Source organism: Pimephales promelas, chromosome 2 (assembly GCF_988280905.1).
Source record: "Pimephales promelas chromosome 2, fPimPro1.hap1.1, whole genome shotgun sequence".
NCBI lineage: Eukaryota > Metazoa > Chordata > Actinopteri > Cypriniformes > Leuciscidae > Pimephales > Pimephales promelas.
In genome coordinates this window covers 29,779,389-29,805,512 of record NC_142770.1, presented here as the reverse complement: position 1 = coordinate 29,805,512, position 26,124 = coordinate 29,779,389, and the positions used below count along the sequence as shown (strand labels likewise).

General features: G+C 45.9%; 1 protein-coding gene across 1 annotated transcript; it reads left to right on the top strand.

The window, feature by feature from the left end:
- The first annotated feature begins 21,216 nt into the window (after window positions 1–21,216).
- On the top strand, window positions 21,217–21,702 carry LOC148997148 (transposable element Tc1 transposase). The gene has a single exon (XM_089119477.1). The coding sequence runs from the start codon at window positions 21,217–21,219 to the stop codon at window positions 21,700–21,702; it is 486 nt and encodes a 161-aa protein (XP_088975603.1).
- The last annotated feature ends 4,422 nt before the right edge of the window (window positions 21,703–26,124 follow it).

Here is a 26,124-nt window from a genome sequence, read left to right as displayed (position 1 = left end):
CAGATAAAACGGAGGTATTACTTATTGGTCAAAAAAACTACTCACAAAACCTCTCACAATACAACTTTAATATAGACGGATGTCCTGTTACTTTATCCACTACAGTAAAAGACCTGGGTGTTATACTAGACCGCAACTTGTCTTTCGAAGATCATATTTCATATGTTACAAGAACAGCCTTTTTCCACCTTAGAAACATTGCTAAGCTACGTAACATGCTATCTGTTTCTGATGCAGAAAAAATAGTTCACGCATTCATGACCTCAAGACTAGATTACTGTAATGCTTTATTAGCCGGTTGTCCTGCATCCTCAATAAACAAGCTACAGTTAGTACAAAATGCAGCTGCTAGAGTTCTTACTAGGTCAAGAAAATATGATCATATAACACCGATTTTATCATCTCTACACTGGTTACCTATTAAGTTCCGCATCAACTACAAAATACTACTACTGACCTATAAAGCCCTAAATGGTTTAGCACCTATGTACTTAACGGACCTTCTTTCGCCCTACAATCCACCGCGTTCCTTAAGATCACTAAATTCAAGGCTTCTGGTCATTCCTAGGATATCGAAGTCCAGTAAAGGAGGGAGGGCGTTCTCGCATTTAGCTCCAAAACTCTGGAATGGCCTTCCCGATACGGTCCGAGCCTCTGACTCGCTGACACAGTTTAAAACTAGATTAAAGACGCATCTCTTTAGTCAAGCATTCACATAATGCTTACCTTCTAGTCCTCTGTTATGCCATACGGAACCGTTTGCCACTGAAACTGCTTAACGCACCAGTGGGGCTTGACAGCCTTTTAGACAAACGGGTCGGCGCGTATGGTTGGGTTGCGGAGAGTTCAGGTTACGGAGAGTTTGTGAGTTATAACGGAAATCATTATGAACATCAGCTATGCTAATTATTTCCCATCTGCCTTTCTGCTGTTATCTCGGGACACTTGTCCCGAGAAAAATGGCGTTCGTCAGGTCCAGTTTTGTGTCCAGCCTCTCACGGGGATTTCGGATGCCCCAACGCCTGTGATGAGACGACTCAACGCCTGTGAAGAGACGACTCAACGCCTGCGATATGTTATGGCGCCGTTTGATTCATAAACAATATTTATATTTAATATTTATATTTAAACAATATGAATGTAAGCCAGAGGAGAACTGGCCCCCGACTGAGCCTGGGTTCTCCCAAGGTTTTTTCTCCATCCAATCTGATGGAGTTTGGTTCCTTGCCACTGTCGCCTTGCTTTTGGCTTGCTTTGAGCTTGCTCAGTTGGGGTTATTTAGTGTTTAGCAATGTTGTTGATCTGTGTTGTGCTACTTTCATGTTATCACTGTGAAGCTGCTTTGATACAATCTGTATTGTGAAAAGCGCTATATAAATAAATGTGACTTGACTTGACTTGACCAGGAGAAGCTAAACCTGCTCTGCCCTGTGAGGGCCTTAGACGCTTATGTCCACAGAGCTGCCCTTTGGAGAAAATCGGAACAGTTATTTGTCTGTTTTGGGCCTCCTAAGCTCCGTCTAAGCAGAGGATGACTAAGTGGGTGGTCGAGGCCATCTCACTGGCTTATGAGTCCGCCGGTCAGCCTTCCCCTTTGGCTGTCCGGGCTCATTCAACTAGGAGTATGGCCGCCTTTAAGGCGTTATTATCAGGAGTTCCTATAAATGACATCTGTGATGCGGCAGGATGGTCATCACGGCAGACATTTGTAAAATTTTATCATCTGGACTTCAGCTCCACTCCGGGGGCGCAGGTGCTTTCGTCAGAAAGTGCGCTCTGAATTCATACGACGGACACCTGCTCGCATGGCGACGTTGGTATTAGCGTTCCCATGGCGGTTACACGGAGCTCGAAGTTCCCTGAATGGGAACGTCTCTGGTTTACTTATGTAACCTTAGTTCCCTGAAGGGAACGAGACGCTGCGTGTCCATGCCATACTCCCAGCATGCCCGTGAGCGCTTGCTTTAGTCCTATCAGAAGCTGTTGCGCTTGTGTTTCGGGGGTGCTTTATAGTTTCCTGGTCGATACGTCACCCCGCCTATGACGTTACGTCGCCATTGGACAGATTTCATACGTGCTTCATGACTCATCACGCAGGGGTGTTCCCATGGCGGTTACGCAGCCTCTCATTCCCTTCAGGAAACGTCTCGGTTACGGATGTAACCCTCGTTCCCTGAGTAGGGAACGGAGACGTTACGTCAGAAGTGACGGAGATTGGGGGTTTTGCATAGAAAGCCAATCCTCTTCGAGTATTTAATCACGAGCCAATGGCACGCAATGCCTTGGGGCTGCGGAAATTTGCATAGCGTACTCCGCCCTACTCCGTGAGTATAAAAGGAGGAAGTGAACGCAACCGCAGTATGTGTTCGCTGAGGAGCCAAGACTGAACTCAGGCGTCTACCCAGCAGTACAGCAGAAGTGGCAGGGAGACGTAACGTCTCCGTTCCCTACTCAGGGAACGAGGGTTACATCCGTAACTGAGACGTTCCCTTTCGTAGTCACTTCGAGTTACGTCAGAAGTGACGGAGATTTGGGGTCAATGCCATCACGTCATCTTACAGCTGTCTTCCAGAGCCCTGCGAAAGTCTAGACTCCTGAACCTAGGTATCACCAGGAGATCCTACTTGACACAGGAATACCAAGGTACACTGGGAAAAATATCCCGGGAGGGACATGCTACCAGATGCCTACCGTAGGGAGGACTTATGAATACACATATGGCAGCATAGGGACACACATGGAGATCACTGGAGCACCAACCGCAGGTGGTTACTAGAATTAACTCCAGGGGTGGCAGATGGCTTGCCAAGGGAAGACACATGCTCAGAGAGGCTTACAGTGGAAAATACACATGAGACAGTTACCATAGGGAACCGTGCACATGGAGGCACCTAGCCGGCATCCAGAGCAACAGCAGTGGTGCCTGCATCATGGGTGCTGGAGGACTCAAGGCTTCAACGGAAGACTACTGAGGAATATCGCACTTATCCAGTCCGGGGAGTGGAATGGCGAGCAAGCGAAGACACCTAAGCGGGTCCAGTACTGGCGGAAGCGAGTACGTGAGAGGACACCGGTTCGATTCGCAGATTACGCTGGAGTCACTGGAACTCGAAGCGAGCCGCGATGCCATGCCCACCTCGGGACTCGATCGCGAAGCCACAGCTGAAGTGGTCTCATATGAAGCAATCCGAGCGGCGTTGCCGTGGCTGCGGATGCCATATGCCCCAGGAGCCTCTGAAAGAGTTTCAGTGGAACCACATTCTTGCCTTCGAACTGTCGAAGACAAGCCAGCAGTGAGTGCGCGCGCTCGTTCGTGAGTTGCGCGGACATGGCGACCGAGTCTATCTCCATGCCGAGAAAAGAGATCCTCTGCACGGGGCATAGTTTGCTCTTCTCCCGGTTGACCCGAAGGCCCAGACGGGCTAGGTGCCGGAGCACCAGGTCTCTGTGTTCGCAAAGCTGTTCTCGAGAGTGTGCCAGTATCAGCCAATCCTCGAGATATTTCAGGATGCGAACCCCATGTTCGCGAAGGGGAACAAGGGCTGCCTCGACGATCTTCGTGAAGACGCGAGGCGACAGAGCTAACCCGAAAGGGAGAACCGTGTACTGATGCCTGGCCTCGAGGCAAACCGAGAGCGGTCTGTGTCGAGGCAAAATGGAGACATGAAGTATGCGTCCTTCAGGTCAATCGCTGCAAACCAATCCTGCGGCCGGACACATTCGAAAATGCGTTTGGCTGTGAGCATTCTGAACGGTGGCTCAAACGGTAGCTCCCGGAGGGGCAGCGGTACAGGGAGACCAGCATGCGCACAGGAGTTACCCCGTGCGGATGCACAGTCGAGCCCCGTTCCCCGACAGAAGAGACCAGGGAAGGACGCACGTTCCACGGGGGTCTGTTCTGCCGAGGGTCTGGCGATAGAGGGGGAGTGGAGTGGTGTAGTCGAGGGACGACACATGCTCCCATCCGCACCCTCCGAGACAGAGAGGAATGAGCGGGGCGACGCACTAGAACGTCGTGCGCGCTCATTCGAGTCTGTGTGCTCAATGACAGTGTCAGTTTTCCTTCAACCAGCTCAAGGCGCTGCTCATTCGTGGGTGAGCAGCGAGGAGCTAGCTAGAACAAAAGATTCTCCACCGGCCCTCCACCGGGGGAAGGAGGGGCCCTGCTACCGCCTCCTGTGAAAAACCGTGACACTATCACTGAGCAGCCCATCTCAGGAACATCGCTTCACCTGGCGTTAGCGGGGCACGCGGCCTGAGGGGGCTGTGACACTTACCTGTGGCCTCCTCCACGACGCGAACCGGCTGAAGGCTGCTGCTGGGGCCGCGTGGGAGGGAAGGGAGCCGCAGGGGGGCGTCCTCGGCGGCGAGCAGGCGGAGGCGTCTGAGCCGACGGCTGGGTGGAGGCAGCAGCTGGCCGTCGCGGCAGAAGTCTAAACCCGCCTTAGTCTGCTCCTAGGCGGTCGAGACCTGCTGGGCGAAGTCCTGGACCGCACCGCCGAAACGATGATGCTCCTTAGATGATGCTCCTGGACCACAGTGGTGGGCATCACCTGACCAAGGGAGCGAGAGGCCGCTTCCGTCGCCCGTTTGAGAGCGAGGTCGGCGGCAGGCTCGCAGCTTGCTTGGTCGGTCCCCTCCTCGTGCACATTCCTGAGCAGCTAGCAGGTGCTCATGATATGCAGGGCGGAGGCCTGTCCCGCCGCTCTACAGGATCGCGTCGCCATAGACGACGAGAACCTATAGGCTTTGGATGGGCATCTGGGAGCACCGCGGGAGAAACACCCTGCGGACGCAGCTGCATCGCAACAGAGTGCTCCACCGGGGGAGTCCCAGCGTACCCACAGGCAACCGCGTCGCCGAGGGGAGGAAAGGCGGGGAAACTGAAGCACGCTCTCGGGGCTTTTTTTTTTTTTTTTACCCAAGTGCGTGTCAGTTCCGCATGCATCTCGGGGAAAAAGGCCGCGAGAGAAAGGCCAGCCGCGAGAGAACGGGACAGGGCGGAGTTCCACCCCCACCCGATGCTCACGGAGGCCCGAGATAGCATGGCCGTCATCGCGGGATCAGACACGGCGACGTTGACGCTCCCGAGGGAGGCAACGCGGCCGCATCCTCACTTCTCGAGGAGTCAAGCCCGCCTTGTGATGCTGCGATCGTCATCGCATCATCCTCTGGAGCGCTGAACGAAACAGACGGTACCTGCAAAGAGGCAGACGTCTGAAGCGATACAGCGCTCACTGGCTCTAACACTGGAGCAGTGGGTGTGGCCCGAGGAACTAGCGTCGGGGGTTGTGCCACACATTAACCGTCATATCACCCTATCCGCGAGTCGAAGAGCTTCTATTTTAAGAAGCAGAACGAGTAACGGACACGGGGACTCTCACTTTATCAGATCATTGAGTCTAGATCACAGTGTAGAGATGCTCATGTTCCCATTCAGAAGGAACATGAGTCATCCACGAACGCTGCTACTGCATGCTGAAAGCCCAGGCACACAGAGCAGCGGTCGCGACCATCAGAAAATGACATGAAACGACCGCACCCAGAAGAACACGGGCAAGTCGTCTTTAAAAAGACGTGCCGCGTGCAGCTCTTTCACTCAGAGAGGAGGAAATTCACTCTTTCAGCGCTGAGGCGACCAGGGAGAAGCGCAAAGTCTGGCAGACCACTTCTCAGATCGCAGGCAATGCAGAGTCTCGCTGGGTACCGCCGTCACACCAACACTGAAGAGGACGCTCGTCTCGAAGAGTCTTGAATCAGTGAGAATGGCTTGAGGAGTGAAGAATCTCTTGGCTCCGAAGCAAAAACATACTGCGGTTGCGTTCACTTCCTCCTTTTATAGTCACGGAGTACGGCGGAGTACGCTATGCAAATTTCCGCAGCCCCAAGGCATTGCATGCCATTGGCTCGTGATTAAATACTCGAAGAGGATTGGCTTTCTATGCGAAACCCCCAATCTCCGTCACTTCTGACGTAACTCGAAGTGACTACGAAAGGGAACTAAGGTTACATACGTAACCAGAGACGTTATGCAAGCATACACACATAAAAAACCACAAAAACTGATGACATCATCATGCTCAATGCCCAATATAGTGCAGTTGACCTTAACTTTTCATGTGATATATTATATAAGCATGTAGGATCAGCAGATCTTAAACATATTCTTAGATTAGTAATACTACACACCCTCAAAGGTGTTTATTATTGTTTACATTGTGTGAGCTAATCGTTTTTTTTTTTTACAAGGTGTTCATTTATGAAAATTCAGTAATAAGTTATACAATCGATGACTGCAATCTAACATATATAATGAATAACAGAATAAAACAATCAAAGACTGCAATTTGACTTAATTATAGAATGAATGAGACGTCACAATGCTAGCAGACGCTTCGTTCTCACACATCACGTAATAAACAGTTAAGAATAGACATGCATCACGTTTAGCTTGTACTTTGACAGATACTACAATCATATTTATCATTTTTACGCGACGATAGATCATTGTCACTTACCTTCATCTCCATCACCTGTAGCGCTCTGATTGGAAGTCTACGTTCGGCGGCTGAACGTAGACAGTTCGGCTCTCTGATTTGCCAGGGAATGTAGACTCTGGGCAAATGACGTTTCTCCCGGCTGAACGTAGACTGTTCGGCCCTCTGATTGGCTTAGAGTCTACAGTGAACGTAGACTCTAGGCGAATGACGAGCCGTATCAGTCTCCGTTGAACGTAGACTTTGCACTTCTCTAGAGAGATCGTCTGCGAATGCGAATTCCCCAAATGTGGGAATCTCGACTACATAATTTATGGTAGTGGGGGACTGCGTTCGCGCTCTCCCCTGGACAACACTGGTTAAAAGAGCAGATTGTTAAAGTTCCATTTGAGGTTCTTTTTTTTCTACTTCTTCAATATATAGAGGCAGTCCAGAGAGTTGAACTGCAGTGGTTGATCGGGAGATATGAAACAGTCTAGGACCGGTCTGTGAAAGGAGGGTTTTCTTTTTTTAATTCTTCAAATAATCTCCAATATTTGACGAACGATTTAATTCACAGCAGTTGTCCTGGAGGCAAAGTTGTTCGGAATTAGTTGTTCGGCCACACCAAGTGGCCAGTCACCACATTCCTCTTCACGTGACCACGGGCTGAGCCTGTACACAGGTGTACAGAGTTGGGTGCAATTGTCTCATTCCGTTGGAGAGTTATAGCCATTTAAGTAAAGCCTGCCTCACCCACCCCCAACGTTTTGGCGTACCGTCGCCAACGTGGATGGAAATTCCGACTGTTTCCCGATCCCTGTTGACAGTCAGACTCCAGAGAATCTTTCTGCACCGTTTTGGGTCAGATTGGGCAAAAAACCTAGGACTAGTGTGCAAAAGTAGGTTTTTCAGAAAATCCAAAATACCCGAAAATCTCGACCACCCAATCCGAGGCATGCATCTTGTTCAACTCGAGCCAAGGATTCCAGTGATGTAAGACACTTGGGTCTGCGACCGACGGTAGAGGAGTTACGAGCCATTTTGTACTTTTGATCGCTGCAGCGCCACCTTGGGTCATTGCGTCATCGCTTGTCGGCCTTTTGGGTAAGATCAAGTGCAAGTGACTTGACCGCAGTTCTTGGTGGCTAAAGGTCTGTGAAGGAGTGGGGAAGAGATGGCGGAAGGAATTTTTGAGAGAAGAGTAAAGAACACGTCGAGACTTTACTGGGAAGGATCCAGAGAAGAAGAGATGCCAGAAAGGGAGGAATTCATCCAAAAAGTCATCATCGATTTGTTTAAGATTGACCCTCCAGAGATCCTTGGAATCCAAAGAAATGGTAAAGACGAGTATTTTGATGTCACGATGAAAGAAAGTATTTTGTTTCAGAGACTTTTGGAAAAGTTCAGAGAAAAAGGTCAGCATCCTCTGGATAAGTTTAGAATACAGTCTTTGGGGAGAAACAATTTCCGGATTTTGACAATCAACATGTTTGACATGAATATGGAATATGAAGAGGTGGAATCTTTTCTTCGAAACCATGTTAGAATAATATCGACAGTAAGGTACAAAGGCAGTATCAAGTGTTACTCAACGAGGACCCAGCTGGTTTCCAGGGTTACCACCATCCTCTGGCCAGTTTTAGTTTTAGAACACACAACATAGTGTTCTCCGGTCAGCCTCAATTTTGTAGAAGATGTCAGGAATTTGGACACTTGGAATACCAATGCGTTATAAGATGTCTGAACTGTTAAGATCTGGGACATGGTGCTTCAAAGTGTCTGAAACCAAAAGTGTGCAAAGACTGTGGGGGTACTGATCATCTCTTCAGAACATGTCCAAAACGGAAAATAACGTATGCCAGTGCAGCAAGAGGAGAAGAAGGAGGAGACCTTAGGCCAATTGAGGTTGTTTTTAAGGAAGTACAGGTATACAATGGAGCTCTTACTAGCCAGAATGGGGAAGTATACCAGATGGGTTCACCTACAGATACAGAGATAATGGAGGGAGTGAGAGGAGTCACAGCAAGAAGCCCTGTTTCAGCTTCTGTCCCAGCTAAGCTAACAAATCCAGCTTTTGAGGAATCTGAGAAAATGGAAGAGGAGGGGGGTGAGTTACAGGGTACAGTGATTCCAGACACCTTACAGCTCACAACTAATATTTCCTGGGGTGACAGAATGGAGGATGAGGAAGAGCAAGGAGCTGAAAGATCTTGGAAGTTAGCTTCTAAGACAAATAAAAGGAAAAAAAATGGAAGGAAACGAGGAAGAAAATAAGATTGAGGTATCAAATTCATTTAGTGTGCTGGATCAGCGGACGGATGATGAGGAGTCTTTGGGCTTACCTGAGTTTGTGGATGGGTCGTTGATGGCTGGATCCCTGATAGTGCCTCCTGTAGTGACATCAGAGGAAGAGGTGGAGGTGTCGGAGCTGGGGTCGATGTCTGGTAGTTTCCTATCGAGGGAAGACGTGGAGTTTTTGGATTCATAGAAGGGACAGACAAGGAGAAAGGAAATGGAAAGAAAAAGAAAGCGCTTTTGTAGGTACCCGTGATTTGCCAATTGACCTGTCAATCATCGTTGGCGCTGACGTCACCTCTTCTCGCCATCGCCAATGGGATCAGGCCACCTGGGGAATAAGAGTGCATGCCAGACGTCTCCACGGAAGCTCTCGGCTCGCTGAGACTCAAACCACGCTGCTCTCTGTCACTGTTACGCTGCTCCTTTGTATACCCTGTTGAGGTTATGGTCCTCGTTCACTCGGTGTGATGTTAAGTTGTATGAGTGAACTCTCCCTGTGTTTGACTCTCTGATTTTATGCATGCCTGATAGCGCTCCGGCGCCACGCCGGATTTCCGGCGTTCAGACGTGTCTGGGGAAAAAAAAAAACAGGTTCGCGCACTAAACCACATATGTAACCTTACTTCAGCCAATCGGCAATAGGGTAGGGGCTGGTCTTGGGTTTTGGCCAATCAAATTGAATCAGTAGTCACTTCACGTGCGATCAGTTTTTTGTGCGTTTTCCACACTGGCAGCGCGAAATCTAGCCGAAGTCATGGAGCGCAACTTTATGAAGCCAGGGGAAGACACCAAACTTGTCGATAAAGGCATAAAGAATAAATGGCGCTGGTCTTGGATAGAAGAGGTGGGTAGAGACGAAAAGCCCTTTGGAAGCTGGTGTCAAAAACTCCGGCAACCAGGAGCATGTTTCTGCACTTTGTGTGCAAGGAAAATATTATATGGAACTAGCGGGAAAAAAGTGCTGCCACGGCACGAGTTAGACCCTAGTCATCAAGCAGCTGTCCGAGCGATTCAACACACCTCACGTTTGCCGGGGCAACAGCCACAGCAGATATCCGACCCTCAATGACCGATCGTGTGGCTGATTTAAAAATTCGCTTGTGCTCCTTCATTGCCGAGTTCGATCTGTCATTTACAATCGCTCATCCACTCGTCACTCTGTGTCAGAAATTAGCGGAGGATAAACTCGCCCTAACGCATCTGTCTGTTTCGAGGCAGCAACCTCAAACAAATAGTAACAATTTCAACATATGCATGAAAAAAACCAATTATTAAAAATGATCAATATATGAAGAGTTCAGATGCAAAAGCCTCTAAGTGCCTTTTGAAATTTTCTGCTAGAATGATCATTTTTATCAAGCTTGTATATTTAAGTTCAGTAATTTCACTTAAATTGCAATGAGAATTACCTATTAATTGTCATTTTAGTGAAATTACTGGGCTTAAATATATAAGCTTGATAAAAATGACCATTTTAGAAGAAAATTTCAAATGGCACTTAGAGGCTTTTGCATCTGGACTCTTCATATGATAACGATATTCAAAAAAGGGATGGGCACCCCTCCAGCACATGCACACACACACAGGCTACATAACATATGAGCAAAGCGGAGCAGCATGACGCTTAAATATAAGTTAAAAAAAAACAAAAAACAAAATAAACATAAAATATACGTTTCACATTTGTTTTTAATAATATTACATTACTTATTTTTATTATTTCATCCATGTTGAGTAGGCTATGAAAAGGGAACCGCATGAGATGAGTAAGATAGGATCAAAATTCAAAAGCTGCCCAATATCGGAAAATATTTGGAGTGCGTCAGACATGATTTTGACCACTTATTAAGTTCCCTTTCGAAGGGAACTCAACAATACGTCGAATGACGCAATGGGGAACGCCTCAGGCGTGACAGGTGTCTGAAATCAAATATCAACTCACAGTAATCAGGTTGACCGGCGACAGCCCGTGCATCATCAGCTTGAGTGATGAGCGCGTCAATCTGGATGTATAAGAAGGGCGCCTTGAAACCGTGACAACATCTTTTCGTCTTCAGGGACTGTTTGTCTGTGTGATAGTATCAACGATTAAGCGCGCAGAGACGTGGAGAAACACTTTGCGCGAGTGTGCCGACTTGTGTCCAGATATTTGACACTGGAGGATTCACACGATCTGTGCGTGTTCTGCCTGAGAGAAGAGCATTCGCGGGAAGCTCTCGAGGGAGTTTTTTGCGCGAACTGAGAGTTTTCCTTTCAGAACTCTCTGCTCTCGTCTGACCCACTTCTCGAGGGAAGTGGGCGCGGCATCTGAACCCCGCGGTTCCGGTTCCCGCTCGGGCTGAGGCTCAGTGGTGGTTGAGCTCGTGGAGCTTTCAGATGGAGCTGGCAGATTATCGGGAGAGGGGCGTTAACCTCGTGGATGATCTGTCAGCTGACGAGGGTTAGAGTTACAGATTAACGTTGAACATCTAAGAAGAGAGAAAATGAGCGCTCTCTCTCTTTGGTGAATCTGTAACTGTTCTCTTCGGGCAGGGCAGGAGTTGGCTGTAATATATATATATATATATATAGAAAAAGATGTCAGTTTGGTTGAGACCGAACCATTTCAGCCCTCCTGCCCAGTGTACGCTGAGCTGGTTGACATTATGGGGCGCGCCACAGACAGATTGCAGTTGCAGTGGAGGCGCGTCTGGGAGGAACCCGCTCATGGTATTTTGGATGGCTGGTTCCTCCCCACCCATAAGCCACCAGCCCGGATGAGCCTTCCATTCCTTTCTGATCTCCACGCTGGGATTGCGAGGGTATGGAAGAATCCGTTCTCCTCACGTCTCTGTCTGCATCAGCGGGCTAGTTTCGCTGCTGTGGAGGGAGCCGTGGAGCACGGATATGTGTCGATGCCGCCAGTGGACGAGACGTTGGCTAACTATCTCGTCTCTGGTCGGTCCTCTTCACTAAGAGCTCTGACCCTGTCATCCAAGCTGCTCAAGACATCTTCATGCTTGAATGACAGAGCGTACACGGCAGCAGGTCAGGCAGGTGCGGTTCTGCACGCCCTTGTGGTCCTCAGGCCTACCAGACTGATCTGCTGCGGGACTCCGGGCCACCAAGCAATCTGCTGTTCCGTCAGTGCTATGGTGGCCACGGAGAGACATCCGTGGGAGCTCCCACATACTGTGGTTGCCGGGTTACAGGCCTCACCAGGCTTTCCTGGTTATGAGCTCCCACTGATTGTGGTCGCCAGGTTACAGGCCTCACCAGGCCTTCCTGGTTATGAGCTCCCACATGCTGTGGTCACCAGGTTAAAGGCCTCACCAGGCCTTCCTGGTTATGAGCTCCCACACATTGTGGTCGCCAGGTTACAGGCCTCACCAGGCCTTCCTGGTTATGAGCTCCCACATGCTGTGGTCACCAGGTTAAAGGCCTCACCAGGCCTTCCTGGTTATGAGCTCCCACACATTGTGGTCGCCAGGTTACAGGCTTCACCAGGCCTTCCTGGTTATGAGCTCCCACATACTGTGGTCGCCAGGTTAAAGGCCTCACCAGGCCTTCCTGGTTATGAGCTCCCACACATTGTGGTCGCCAGGTTACAGGCCTCACCAGGCCTTCCTGGTTATGAGCTCCCATATACTGTGGTCGCCAGGTTACAAGCCTCACTAGGCCTTCCTGGTTATGAGCTCCCACATACTGTGGTCGCCAGGTTACAGGCCTCACCAGGCCTTCCTGGTTATGAAGTCAAGTCAAGTCACATTTATTTATATAGCGCTTTTCACAATACAGATTGTATCAAAGCAGCTTCACAGTGATAACATGTAAGTAGCACAACACAGATCAACAACATTGCTAAACACTAAATAAATAACCCCAACTGAGCAAGCTCAAAGCAAGCCAAAAGCAAGGCGACAGTGGCAAGGAACCAAACTCCATCAGATTGGATGGAGAAAAAACCTTGGGAGAACCCAGGCTCAGTCGGGGGCCAGTTCTCCTCTGGCTTACATTCATATTGTTTAAATATAAATATTAAATATAAATATTGTTTATGAATCAAACGGCGCCATAACATATCGCAGGCGTTGAGTCGTCTCATCACAGGCGTTGAGTCGTCTCATCACAGGCGTTGGGGCATCCGAAATCCCCGTGAGAGGCTGGACACAAAACTGGACCTGACGAACGCCATTTTTCTCGGGACAAGCGTCCCGAGATAACAGCAGAAAGGCAGATGGGAAATAATTAGCATAGCTGATGTTCATAATAATTTCCGTTATAACTCACAAACTCTCCGTAACCCGAACTCTCCGCAACCCAACCATACGCGCCGACCCGTTTGTCTAAGAGGCTGTCGAGCCCCACTGGTGCGTTAAGCAGTTTCAGTGGCAAACGGTTCCGTATGGCATAACAGAGGACTAGAAGGTAAGCATTATGTGAATGCTTGACTAAAGAGATGCGTCTTTAATCTAGTTTTGAACTGTGTCAGCGAGTCAGAGGCTCGGACCGTATCGGGAAGGCCATTCCAGAGTTTTGGAGCTAAATGCGAGAACGCCCTCCCTCCTTTACTGGACTTCGATATCCTAGGAATGACCAGAAGCCTTGAATTTAGTGATCTTAAGGAACGCGGTGGATTGTAGGGCGAAAGAAGGTCCGTTAAGTACATAGGTGCTAAACCATTTAGGGCTTTATAGGTCAGTAGTAGTATTTTGTAGTTGATGCGGAACTTAATAGGTAACCAGTGTAGAGATGATAAAATCGGTGTTATATGATCATATTTTCTTGACCGAGTAAGAACTCTAGCAGCTGCATTTTGTACTAACTGTAGCTTGTTTATTGAGGATGCAGGACAACCAGCTAATAAAGCATTACAGTAATCTAGTCTCGAGGTCATGAATGCGTGAACTAATTTTTCTGCATCAGAAATAGATAGCATGTTACGTAGCTTAGCAATGTTTCTAAGGTGGAAAAAGGCTGTTCTTGTAACATATGAAATATGATTTTCGAACGACAAGTTGCGGTCTAGTATAACACCCAGGTCTTTTACTGTTGTGGATAAAGTAACAGGACATCCGTCTATATTAAAGTTGTATTGTGAGAGGTTTTGTGAGTAGTTTTTTGGACCAATAAGTAATACCTCCGTTTTATCTGAATTTAATAGCAGGAAATTACGCGTCATCCAGCATTTTATATCTTTGAGACACTCTGTCATTTTAGATGAGTTAGTGTTTTCATCTGGTCGTGATGAAATATATAATTGAGTGTCGTCAGCGTAACAGTGGAAATTAATTCCATGTTTTCTTATAATGAGTTTTCTTATGAGCTCCCATATACTGTGGTCGCCAGGTTACAAGCCTCACTAGGCCTTCCTGGTTATGAGCTCCCACATACTGTGGTCGCCAGGTTACAGGCCTCAACAGGCCTTCCTGGTTATGAGCTCCCACACATTGTGGTCGCTACGTTACAGGCCTCAAAGGGGCCTTCCTGGTTATAGTTCCCACATACTGTGGTTGCCGGGTTACAGGCCTCACCAGGCCTTCCTGGTTATGAGCTCCCACATACTGTGGTCGCCAGGTTACAGGCCTCACCAGGCCTTCCTGGTTATGAGCTCCCACTTATTGTGGTCGCCAGGTTACAGGCCTCACCAGGCCTTCCTGGTTATGAGCTCCCACATGCTGTGGTCGCTGGGTTACAGGCTTCACCAGGCCTTCCTGGTTATGAGCTCCCACATACTGTGGTCACCAGGATACGAGCTCTCACATACTGTGGTCGCCAGGTTAAAGGCCTCACCAGGCCTTCCTGGTTATGAGCTCCCACACATTGTGGTCGCCAGGTTACAGGCCTCACCAGGCCTTCCTGGTAATGAGCTCCCACATACTGTGGTCGCCAGGTTACAGGCCTCACCAGGCCTTCCTGGTTATGAGCTCCCACACATTGTGGTCGCCAGGTTACAGGCCTCACCAGGCCTTCCTGGTAATGAGCTCCCACATACTGTGGTCGCCAGGTTACAGGCCTCAACAGGCCTTCCTGGTTATGAGCTCCCACACATTGTGGTCGCTACGTTACAGGCCTCAAAGGGGCCTTCCTGGTTATAGTTCCCACATACTGTGGTTGCCGGGTTACAGGCCTCACCAGGCCTTCCTGGTTATGAGCTCCCACATACTGTGGTCGCCAGGTTACAGGCCTCACCAGGCCTTCCTGGTTATGAGCTCCCACTTATTGTGGTCGCCAGGTTACAGGCCTCACCAGGCCTTCCTGGTTATGAGCTCCCACATGCTGTGGTCGCTGGGTTACAGGCTTCACCAGGCCTTCCTGGTTATGAGCTCCCACATACTGTGGTCACCAGGATACGAGCTCTCACATACTGTGGTCGCCAGGTTAAAGGCCTCACCAGGCCTTCCTGGTTATGAGCTCCCACACATTGTGGTCGCCAGGTTACAGGCCTCACCAGGCCTTCCTGGTAATGAGCTCCCACATACTGTGGTCGCCAGGTTACAGGCCTCACCAGGCCTTCCTGGTTATGAGCTCCCACACATTGTGGTCGCCAGGTTACAGGCCTCACCAGGCCTTCCTGGTTATGAGTTCCCACATACTGTGGTAGTCAGTTTACAGGCCTCACCCAGCCTTCCTGAATGTGGGCTCCCACATGCTGCGGTAGCCAGAATACAGCCTCACCACCTTTCCTGAGCACTTTGCTCCCACTCTGTGGTCACCAGGCTTCAGGCTTCATTGGCCTTCCTGGTTATGAGTTGTCACATGTCAGGTTGCAGGCTTCACCAGGCCTTCCTGAATGTGAAACCCCCACTTTCGTGGTCGCTAAGTTGTAGTGGTGAGTCTTCACATGTCAGGCTGCAGGCCTCAGCGGCCTTCCTGAATGTGAGCTCCCCATGCATTGGGACTATCGGGTGTTAGGCCTTGTCAGGCCTTCCTGATTATGGGTTCCCACTTGTTGTGGCTGCCAGATAACAGGCCTCAAGTTCGGCCTTCCTGAATTCAGAGTGAAGTACACTAACCCCTACTTCACCTATTATTGTGGTAAATCACATGACGGGATGTCTTGTGTACTTTCTAAAATCCATTTTGTATGGTAAGGGTCACGCGTGGTATGCTTCGGTCCCTTCTTATGTGGCTCAGACCCCGGTCTTCCCTTGGGTCCCACTTTAAGTGGCGTCCTGTCACTGGCTACAGGGACGCCCTTCTCTGGCTAACTTCTGGAAGAAGTAGCTTCCACTTGGTGGAGTAAGCTCCCACAGGTTGTGGTCACCAGGCTGGGTCTCACTGACCTTCCTGAGTACGAGCTCCCACCCAATGTGGTCGCCAGGTTACAGGCCTTACCAGGCCTTCCTGGTCATGAGCTCCCACACACTGTGGTCGCCAGATTACAGGCCTCAACAGGCCTTCCTGGTTATGAGCTCCCACATATTGTGGTTGCTGGGTTACAGGCCTCACCAGGCCTTCCTGAATTCAGAGTGAAGTACACAAACCCATACTTCACCTATTATTGTGGTAAGTCACCCGACGAGATGTCTTGTGCACTTTTTAAAATCCATTTCTTATGGTGAGGGTCACGCGCAGTATGCTTCGGTCCCTTCTTATGTGGTTCAGACTCCGGTTCCTCACTTTGGGTCCCACTCTAGATGTGTCTTTGTCGCAATACATTACGACAGGCACTTCCCTTGTTCGAGCTATCTCCCACAACTGGTGGTTTTAGGTCTCATTAGACCTTTTTCGAAGGTAGCCCCACATTGTGGGTCTGTCAGGTTCTAGCCTCTGGCTTTCCTAAGGATGAGCTTCCACATGCTGTGGTCGTTGGGTTTCAGGCCGCACAACGTACGGCCTTCCTGACATGAGCCCTCATGTATCGGAGCTCCCCACACATGGGGTCATCAGGTCTTAGGTCTCTTTGACCTTCCTGATTTTGATCCCTCTCTTACTTCCTCAGTGCTCAAAAGCGAGCACTGGGTGGAAACTCGTGGATTGAGTGTACGATTCCCATTGTTTTGAGGTTGAGTCACACTCTCCGGAGGATCCCGTCTCTGTGATCCGAAACTCGATGGTTTCTGCCAGCTTCGCGGGCCTTCAGTTTTTGGATGCCTTTTCTAGGCAATTTCCAGAGGCTCTGTCTTGGACGGACAGGCTATGGCCAGACTGTGTGTCTTAGTACAGATCACCAGGCCAGCCTGGGGGCATTTCAGGAGGAGTGTTCTCCTGAATAGTGACTGGCTGGGGGTCCCTTTGGCCCCCTAGCCACACTCCCTAGAAGGGACCCCTTCTATTTTGAAGTTGTGGTCCTAAAGCCTTTGAGCTGGCCCTGATTTACCCACGTTATTACGTTCTGGTTTTTCTTGGTTCATTAGCTTGGGCTATGACCGGTAGGGAGTGCTGTCACTGACAGCCCGATGTAACATAGGGTGAGTGGTTTCAGTGTTCCTTGGAATTACTGGTTCTGACAGTTGTCACTGCCTTTAGGCATGCACTCCCCTCAGCATGGCGGAGTGGGTATTTCGTTCCCCATTGCGCCATTCGACGTATTGTTGAGTTCCCTTCGAAAGGGAACGTCTCAGGTTACGACTGTAACCTATGTTCCCTGAGAACAGGGAACGAGACAATACGTCTCGTTGCCATGCCTCGGGGCCTGCCTGCAACAGTCCCTTCAGACGATAGGATGTTGTCACGGTTTCAAGGCGCCCTTCTTATACATCCAGATTGACGCGCTCATCACTCAAGCTGATGATGCACGGGCTGTCGCCGGTCAACCTGATTACTGTGAGTTGATATTTGATTTCAGACACCTGTCACGCCTGAGGCGTTCCCCATTGCGTCATTCGACGTATTGTCTCGTTCCCTGTTCTCAGGGAACATAGGTTACAGTCGTAACCTGAGATGTTTTGTTTTGTAGAAAGCTTGTAAATTTCGTTTCATATAAATTGTATCTTCATTTTAATAAATGTTTCATCGACAAATTGACTGGATTAATACATTAGAAGTAAATATCAGACAATATAATCAGGACACAGCGGCGCGCAGGTGAACCGGAGCGCGTCTCATAATATGAACCGAAACACTGCGATGCTTGCCTCACACAGGCCTGAGAACTAAGCTACAGAAAGCTTTAAATATCTACTTTTAAACAAAACAATTAAAAACTAAAATAAATTGGCAACTCTCTGCGTATGTAGGCTAATTCGAAGTATGCGTTTCTATAGGCCTATGCGCGTTCACTGCGAAGATGGCGAGTAAGCATCATCAACTTTATCTTTGTTGCTGACACTGACAGAAAACAGTAGTTTATTAATAAACAATTCAAATGTTTCATGCATAATCATTACTTTTTGCCGGTTCTTTGTGGCAAGCTTTATGCATACGTTGAAATGCGGAATAGGCAATTAAAAACGCTCATATGGTTTCTCTCCCATTTAATTAAATCAATATATGTGATTACTGATAATACAAATGGCTTAAATGATCTACTACTAGTCGACTAGAAAACTAGGACTCATTTTGAAGAATAAATGAACATAATAAACCTCTGTTCAGAGTGCCGCCGTGCTGGATTGTGTAGAGCGCTCATTGAATTTGAGGATTTATCGTGTTTAGGCTAAAAACAGGGCTGGCGCTTATCGCGGCTTGGAAAGAAACTGTATCTTGCAGTACATTTTAAACAAGGAAATATAGCGATTTGGCATGAAACGTTGATGGAGCAGCGAAAGGGTTCTGTCCACAGCAGAATGACACGACAAACTCGTTTTTTTTTTAAAAAATGGCGTTTATCGCGTTTTGGAAAAGAGCTCTTCAAATTGAGTGTTACATTACATAGGGTTTTGTTGCACTGTAACTGTTTAAAAAATATATTTAAAATAAATGGTGCATATTTTGCATTAAAATGAATATCTCCTTGTTCATGTGTCCTTATTTTCTATAGGCTACTAATGAATTCCTAGTTTACTTTGGAGAATTATAATTGCCACGCTCTGACCTTTCTTGTTATGGATGTTGTATAGTCTTAGTACACTATACAAGCAATAAGTACGCAGGTAAATGACTAGTTAAAAGCAGGGATGGATTAATAAACAGACCCAGGGTCCCAGGGAGCTCTGGTGCTCTACACAAATATGCTACTGTAATATAGGCTTTGTATTGGGTTTGTTCATTTCATGTCTGAATGATGTCCATTTATATCTACAAAAGTCACCAGAATCATTTAAGGGACTACCTGTATTTATCAAAATGTTCTCCCAGGGGAGCACACTTCTGGATCCCGCTTGACAAATGTTGATCAGGGCATATATTTCTTGGCTTAGGGGCCGCTTACCTCCCAGGGAAAAAAGTTCAGGCTCAGGATTTTTTTCTACTATCACCCCTGTTTATGTGACCTGCTCTGCAGAGCGCTGGAGGTTACTAGTATGGAGAGGAGATAGACAGATAGCATGTCACGTGACATACACTGCAACACGCAGGGGTTTTCGATTCTGTCTAGTACACTAGGGTAGGGGCGAGCGCCACACCTTGTATTTCTGTTTCTGTTAGTTAGTGGAGATTAGATAGGGCGTCTTGTGGAGCATAAAGCTATGTATTTTGTAAAATTGTGGGGACCTCTGCCAGTATGGAAAATTGTTCCCTTGGACAACAGAGGACCAAAGGCTGAGAGTAGAGGGTTTCCAGTTATGGCGCCTGAGAAGTAGACGTGTGTGCGGCTCGCTTCCTGAACTTTTCAGTGTTTTCTCTGTGAGTGAGGTTAAACCTCAGCATTTTCGTTGTCATCTGATAGTATTTGTTTATTAGCTGCTTCGTGATTTCAATTACTTGTGAAATGTCGAAAGGAAAGGGAAAACAGGTTGATAAAGACCGAGAAGGCGCCTCTGCACCGGGTGCTAGCATAACGCTAGCCGAGATAAGTGCTTTGCATGACGATCTCAGAGCCTCGATCGCCGCGGACTTCAAAACATCTTTCAAAAGCTTAGCAACCAAACTGGATAGCATTCAGTCCACTGTGGCAGATCATGATTTTCGCATCGGTAATCTCGAATCTGCCACTACGGAAATTAGTCAACAGCTTAAGCAAGTCGAAGCTACGTGTTCGAGGCTCCAGAAGGATAATGAATGGCTCAAGGCTAAAGTATCAGACCTCGAAAGCCGCAGCCGGCGCCAAAATATCCGAATTCTGGGCTTACCTTGGGAATATAAGAGGTAGCTAAGATTTCTTGGTATTTTAGACAAGACTTGATATTGATGTTGTGCTTCACCCCATTTGCCAAGGCTCACAACCTGCTAAAAGGATGGATGCTGGAAAAGTGGAAGAAGGTGGATTTTTCAGATGAATCTTCTCTCCTCAGTTTTAATGAGTTTTATTGATGCCTCAAAAGCTTTTGACCGTGTCAATCATTATAAGTTATTTGACAAAATGAGTAAGACAGGTGTTTCTAAATGTATTGTGAGAATTCTGTCCTTCTGGTATGCCAACCATTCGATGTGTATAAAATGGGGTCACTGTGTTTCTGCCCCTTTTGGGGTCAGGAACGGGGTCAGACAAGGTGGAATCCTCTCCCCTTTTCTTTTTAATATGTATGTTGATGAGCTCTCTGTCTGCTTGAATCTGTGTAACACTGGGTGTATGATAGGTAACACCTTAGTGAATCATATCATGTACGCGGATGATCTTGTTGTCTTCAGTCCTAGCAGTGCTGGCCTTCAACAGCTTCTTAATGTTTGCTCTGAATATGGAATTGCTCATGACATGAAATTTAATACAGACAAGAGTGCGGTGATGATTTGCAGAACTAAGGATGATAAATGTCAAATGTTTCCTACTTTTAAATTGGCAGGTAATTCCTTGATAGTTTTGAGCAAATATAAGTATCTTGGGCATTTTATTACAGACCAGTTGAAGGATGACCTTGACGTTTATAGGCAATGCCGCTCTTAATATGCTCAGGCGAATAGTTTGGCTCGCAAGTTTGGTGGATGCACAGATAGAGTGAAAGTTGCTTTGTTCAGAGCTTACTGCACTCCTCTCTACACTGCCCACTTGTGGTCTAGCTTCAGCAAAGCCAGCTTGCATAAAATTCAGGTAGCTTATAATGATGCTTTGAGAATTCTGCTGAGAAGACCACGCTGGTGTAGCGCCAGTGAGATGTTTGTGGCGGCAGGTGTTAATACCCTGCAAGCCACATTGAGAAATTTCATGTACAAATTTATATGTCGGTTGAATAACTCAGAGAATTATATAATTGTGGCTTTGACCAATATCAAATTTAGCACTACACGGTATGTGTCCAAGTTATGGAAGCATTGGTATAGTTGTCTCCTTTGAAGTATGTATTATATTGTGTGTATTGTCTTATTTGTCTGTCTTTTTTATCTGGACCAGGGAGTCTGTAATAAAGTTTATTATTATTATTATTATGTTGAATTACACCACAGTCGCCGCAATTATTGCAGGAGACCTACTGGAGCCCGCATGGATCCGAGATTCACCCAGAAAACAGTGAAGTTTGGTGGCGGAAAAATCATGGTCTGGGGTTACATCCAGTATGGGGGTGTGCGAGAGATCTGCAGGGTGGAAGGCAACATCAATAGTCTAAAATACCAAGAAATCTTAGCTACCTCTTATATTCCCAACCATAAAAGAGGCCAAATTCTGCAGCAGGATGGTGCTCCATCGCATACTTCCATCTCCACATCAGAGTTCCTCAAGGCGAAGAAGATCAAGATGCTCCAGGATTGGCCAGCCCAGTCACCAGACATGAACATCATTAAGCATATGTGGGGTAGGATGAAAGAGGAAGCGTGGAAGACGAAACCAAAGAATATTGATGAACTCTGGGAGGCATGCAAGACTGCTTTCTTTGCTATTCCTGATGACTTCATCAATAACTTGTATGAATCCTTGCCAAACCGCATGGATGCAGTCCTTCAAGCTCATGGAAGTCATACAAGATATTAAATTTGACATATTTTTGTATTTGCAGTTAATTTGTTCAGTTTCTGTATAGGCGACAAAACTTTTGTCTTGCCAAAATTTGACCTTTCTGTCTTGTTTAAATGATAAATCTTCTTTTAGTGAAACTAATTTATTTCAGTGCATTAAACATTATTTGGGAGGGTTTTAGCTTTTCATATGAGCTACTTCTAACACCAATTGATTAATTTAATGTCAGGTTAATAGCAGGTGTTTCTACAAAATAGATAAGCGACAAGACTTTTGTCAGGGACTGTATAATTTAAATATATATATAAAAAATAAAAACGAGCAATTTAACATTAATAAAAAACCTCCAAACCGAAGCAAAATAAAACACTGTGTAGATACCTTTTTAGCTGCAATGGGCTATAAACACGCATAAGTTCCGCATTTGACGCAAGGATACTCGTCCATTTCCGGTTGTGGAGATTAAAGTGGAGGAACACCGAGGAAAACGGGATTATGGCAGAGTCTTCAAAATTTACTGTCCTTCCGTCTTTGAAACGAAATGTACATACGTTTAAATGTAATTTTATATATAGTTATGTTTATTTAATATAATTTTAAAAAGAAGAATAAACACAATGTGAGGTGTCTGTTTTATCTGTTTTTGTGACTAACGTTTCTTAGTATAACCATGGAGTATAAAATTTAATATAAATTCTCGGTTTTGCATTGAACTCTACGATCGGTGGAAGTTATCGAGCATCCTTACACCTTCACCGGAAATACCGCCATGCATAGAGCCCATTGGCTTTATGCACAGCTGCACTACTTCCTGAACTTAAGCCAGCTCCTTGTTTCCTGTCTACCATTATTGGCCAAGAAAAAATGGACATGAAAAAAAATATGAATAATTGTCAGTGGGATAGAGTGGTCAAACCTTTTAAGCACTTAGTAAAATGTGTTTTGTATCATGTAATTATATACATCTTTCAGAAGATAACTTAAAGGGGACATATCATGCAAAATCCACTTTTTTAGCCCTTAAATGCATTTTTTGTACAAACCGAATTCCATAAAAGTTGGGACACTGTACAAATTGTGAATAAAAACAGAATGCAATGATGTGGAAGTTTCAAATTTCAATATTATATTTAGAATACAACATAGATGACATATCAAATGTTTAAACTGAGAAAATGCATAATTTTAAGGGAAACATAAGTTGATTTTAAATTTCATGGCATCAACACATCTCAAAAAAGTTGGGACAAGGCCATTTTTACCACTGTGTGGCATCCCCTCTTCTTTTAATAACAGTCTGCAAACGTCTGGGGACTGAGGAGACAAGTTGCTCAAGTTTAGGAATAGGAATGTTGTCCCATTCTTGTCTAATAAAGGCTTCTAGCTGCTCAACTGTCTTAGGTCTTCTTTGTTGCATCTTCCTCTTTATGATGCGCCAAATGTTTTCTATGGGTGAAAGATCTGGACTGCAGGCTGGCCATTTCAGTACCCGGATCCTTCTTCTACGCAGCCATGATGTTGTAATTGATGCAGTATGTGGTTTGGCATTGTCTTGTTGGAAAATACAAGGTCTTCCCTGAAAGAGACGATGTCTGGATGGGAGCATATGTTGTTCTAGAACTTGGATATACCTTTCAGCATTGATGGTGCCTTTCCAGATGTGTAAGCTGCCCATGCCACACGCACTCATGCAACCCCATACCATCAGAGATGCAGGCTTCTGAACTGAGCGCTGATAACAACTTGGGTTGTCCTTGTCCTCTTTAGTCCGGATGACATGGCGTCCCAGTTTTCCAAAAAGAACTTCAAATTTTGATTCGTCTGACCACAGAACAGTTTTCCACTTTGCTAGAGTCCACTTTAAATGAGCCTTGGCCCAGAGAAAACGCCTGCGCTTCTGGTTCCCGTTTAGATATGGCTTCTTTTTTGACCTATAGAGCTTTAGCCGGCAACGGTGAATGGCACGGTGGATTGTGTTCACTGACAATGTTTTCTGGAAGTATTCTTGAGCCCATGTTGTGATTTCCATTACAGTAGCATTCCTGTGTGTGATGCAGTGCCGTCTAAGGGCCCGAAGATCACGGGCATTCAGTATGGTTTTCCGGCCTTGACCCTTATGCACAGAGATTGTTCCAGATTCTCTGAATCTTTGGATGATATTATGCACTGTTGATGATGATAACTTCAAACTCTTTGCAATTTTTCTCTGAGAAACTCCTTTCTAATATTGCTCCACTATTTTTTGCCACAGCATTGGGGGAATTGGTGATCCTCTGCCCATCTCTACTTCTGAGAGACACTGCCACTCTGAGAGGCTCTTTTTATACCCAATCATGTTGCCAATTGACCTAATAAGTTGCAAATTGGTCCTCCAGCTGTTCCTTATATGTACATTTAACTTTTCTGGCCTCTTATTGCTACCTGTCCCAACTTTTTTGGAATTTGTAGCTCTCATGAAATCCAAAAGGAGCCAATATTTGGCATGGCAATTCAAAATGTCTCACTTTCAACATTTGATATGTCATTTATATTCTATTGTGAATAAAATATAAGTTTATGAGATTTCTAAATTATTCAATTTTTTTTTTTACTCACAATTTGTACAGTGTCCCAACTTTTTTGGAATCGGGTTTGTATATTTGGAGTGTTTATAAGTACAGAAAAGATGAAATTTTTTCTTCAGGTGCTTCATTTATATCTTTATGTTCTGTTTTGGTCATATTTTTCAACCTGTTCAGATTTTTCTGTTGTCTATGAAGTTTTTTGAGCAAGTGCGTCACCGTATTTGCAGCAGAACTGCCAAATAAGGACATTGACTACCGGCCCAACACTTCGAGCAATCCGCCATTATTATTTCTCGCTCCGATTTTGTAGTCCGAGCTCAATGATGCAGAAGTTACGAGAGGGCAAAAAGTCAAAATGTTCGGTTGTTAGTGACCTGAAGCACTTCAAGGATTCCCACTTCAACAACCTCCGCCAGTATAAAGAAGGGTTTGCCGATTGACTTTGTCTGAATTAGAGGTAAATTCCTTCTATCTTTGGAGATGACGAACAGAGCATTTCGATAAGCTGTAAATATCGTTAATAAAAATAAAGTACTTTACTTTCTTAAAACACATGGTGGTCATGGTTTAGCAGTACCTTTGTCTTTCTTTGTTTTTGTTTTGAAGTAACGTTACACGTCTGCAGTATTATTGTTCTTGAGTTTCATCAATGGTCATGATTTAGCTGCTTTTCAGATGCTTTTCTAAACGTATCATATTATCAATACAGATTATTTGTGGTAAGATTAGACCATAGTCATTTATCTTGTCAGTGTGCTTGTTTTAACAAGAGAAATAGTCGACTTTCACTAATAACACAAAACAGTTAACTCACATACCAATACATCCATATGAAGAGGTTGTTCTGCAGGTTCGTCGTCGTCTTTATCCACTCGCTCGCTCTGGCTCGAATATGTAAGGCTTGATGGACAAGTCTTCTGTTGTTGACATTTTATTAAAGTGTGAATAAAAATGTTCTTTGAGGGGATCGTATATAATCGTATATAATCAAACTACAATAATGGCCGAACGTGGGGAGTTGAACTGACCGTGAACTCATCGACCTGGAGAGCGGGCGGGGTGTGACGCATCTCCTTTTTATTTAAAGGGGCCGCTTTGAAACGGGTCGCTCAAAGAGACACATCAGAAAAGGGGTAGAAAAGGGGCTTGTGGAGCTATAATAATGAGGAATTCAGACCCAAGCATTGCAGTTATGTTTTATATAGACCACAACGGTATGATTTATATGTAAAAATGAATGATTTAAAAGCATGATATGTACCCTTTAAAACAGAGGGTAAGAAACTTTTTTTTTAGCTTGGTTTTAACAAAAGCTAAGCAACAGTTAGCTGCACAACAGTTTTTCCCTAGTTCCCAACAGTTCTATCCCTAGTGTTGGGCAAGTTCCTCTAAAAAAATGTTTATCTAATTACACTTTTGAAGATGTAATTGGCAGTAAACAGTTTACTACCAATTACATCTTCAAGAGTGTAATTAGATAACTTTACTAATTATTCCCTCTGAAAAGTATTGCATTGATTACTTCCTAAATCCAAGGTTAAAAAAATAAAATTACCAAATTTTAATGCTTTACAATAATTAACTGTAGCATTCTAACAAAAAGTGCATCCTAGCATGGAAACCAATGAATGCTTCTCAGGACCAGAAAGCCCTCAGCATTAGGTAAGGTAGTTCAGACTAGTGGCATGAAGTTGGTTGCATCTAAAGTTACATGCAGCAATGGTATAAACGTTTCTAACTTCAATAGCATTTGAAGACAATGACTTACTGTCATAAAACAATGAACACTTTACAGTTGGTTTTAGTCATTGTCTTAAAATGTCATTGAGCTTTAAATTATGGCATATTTTGAGTAAGACCCCATACAGTAGTG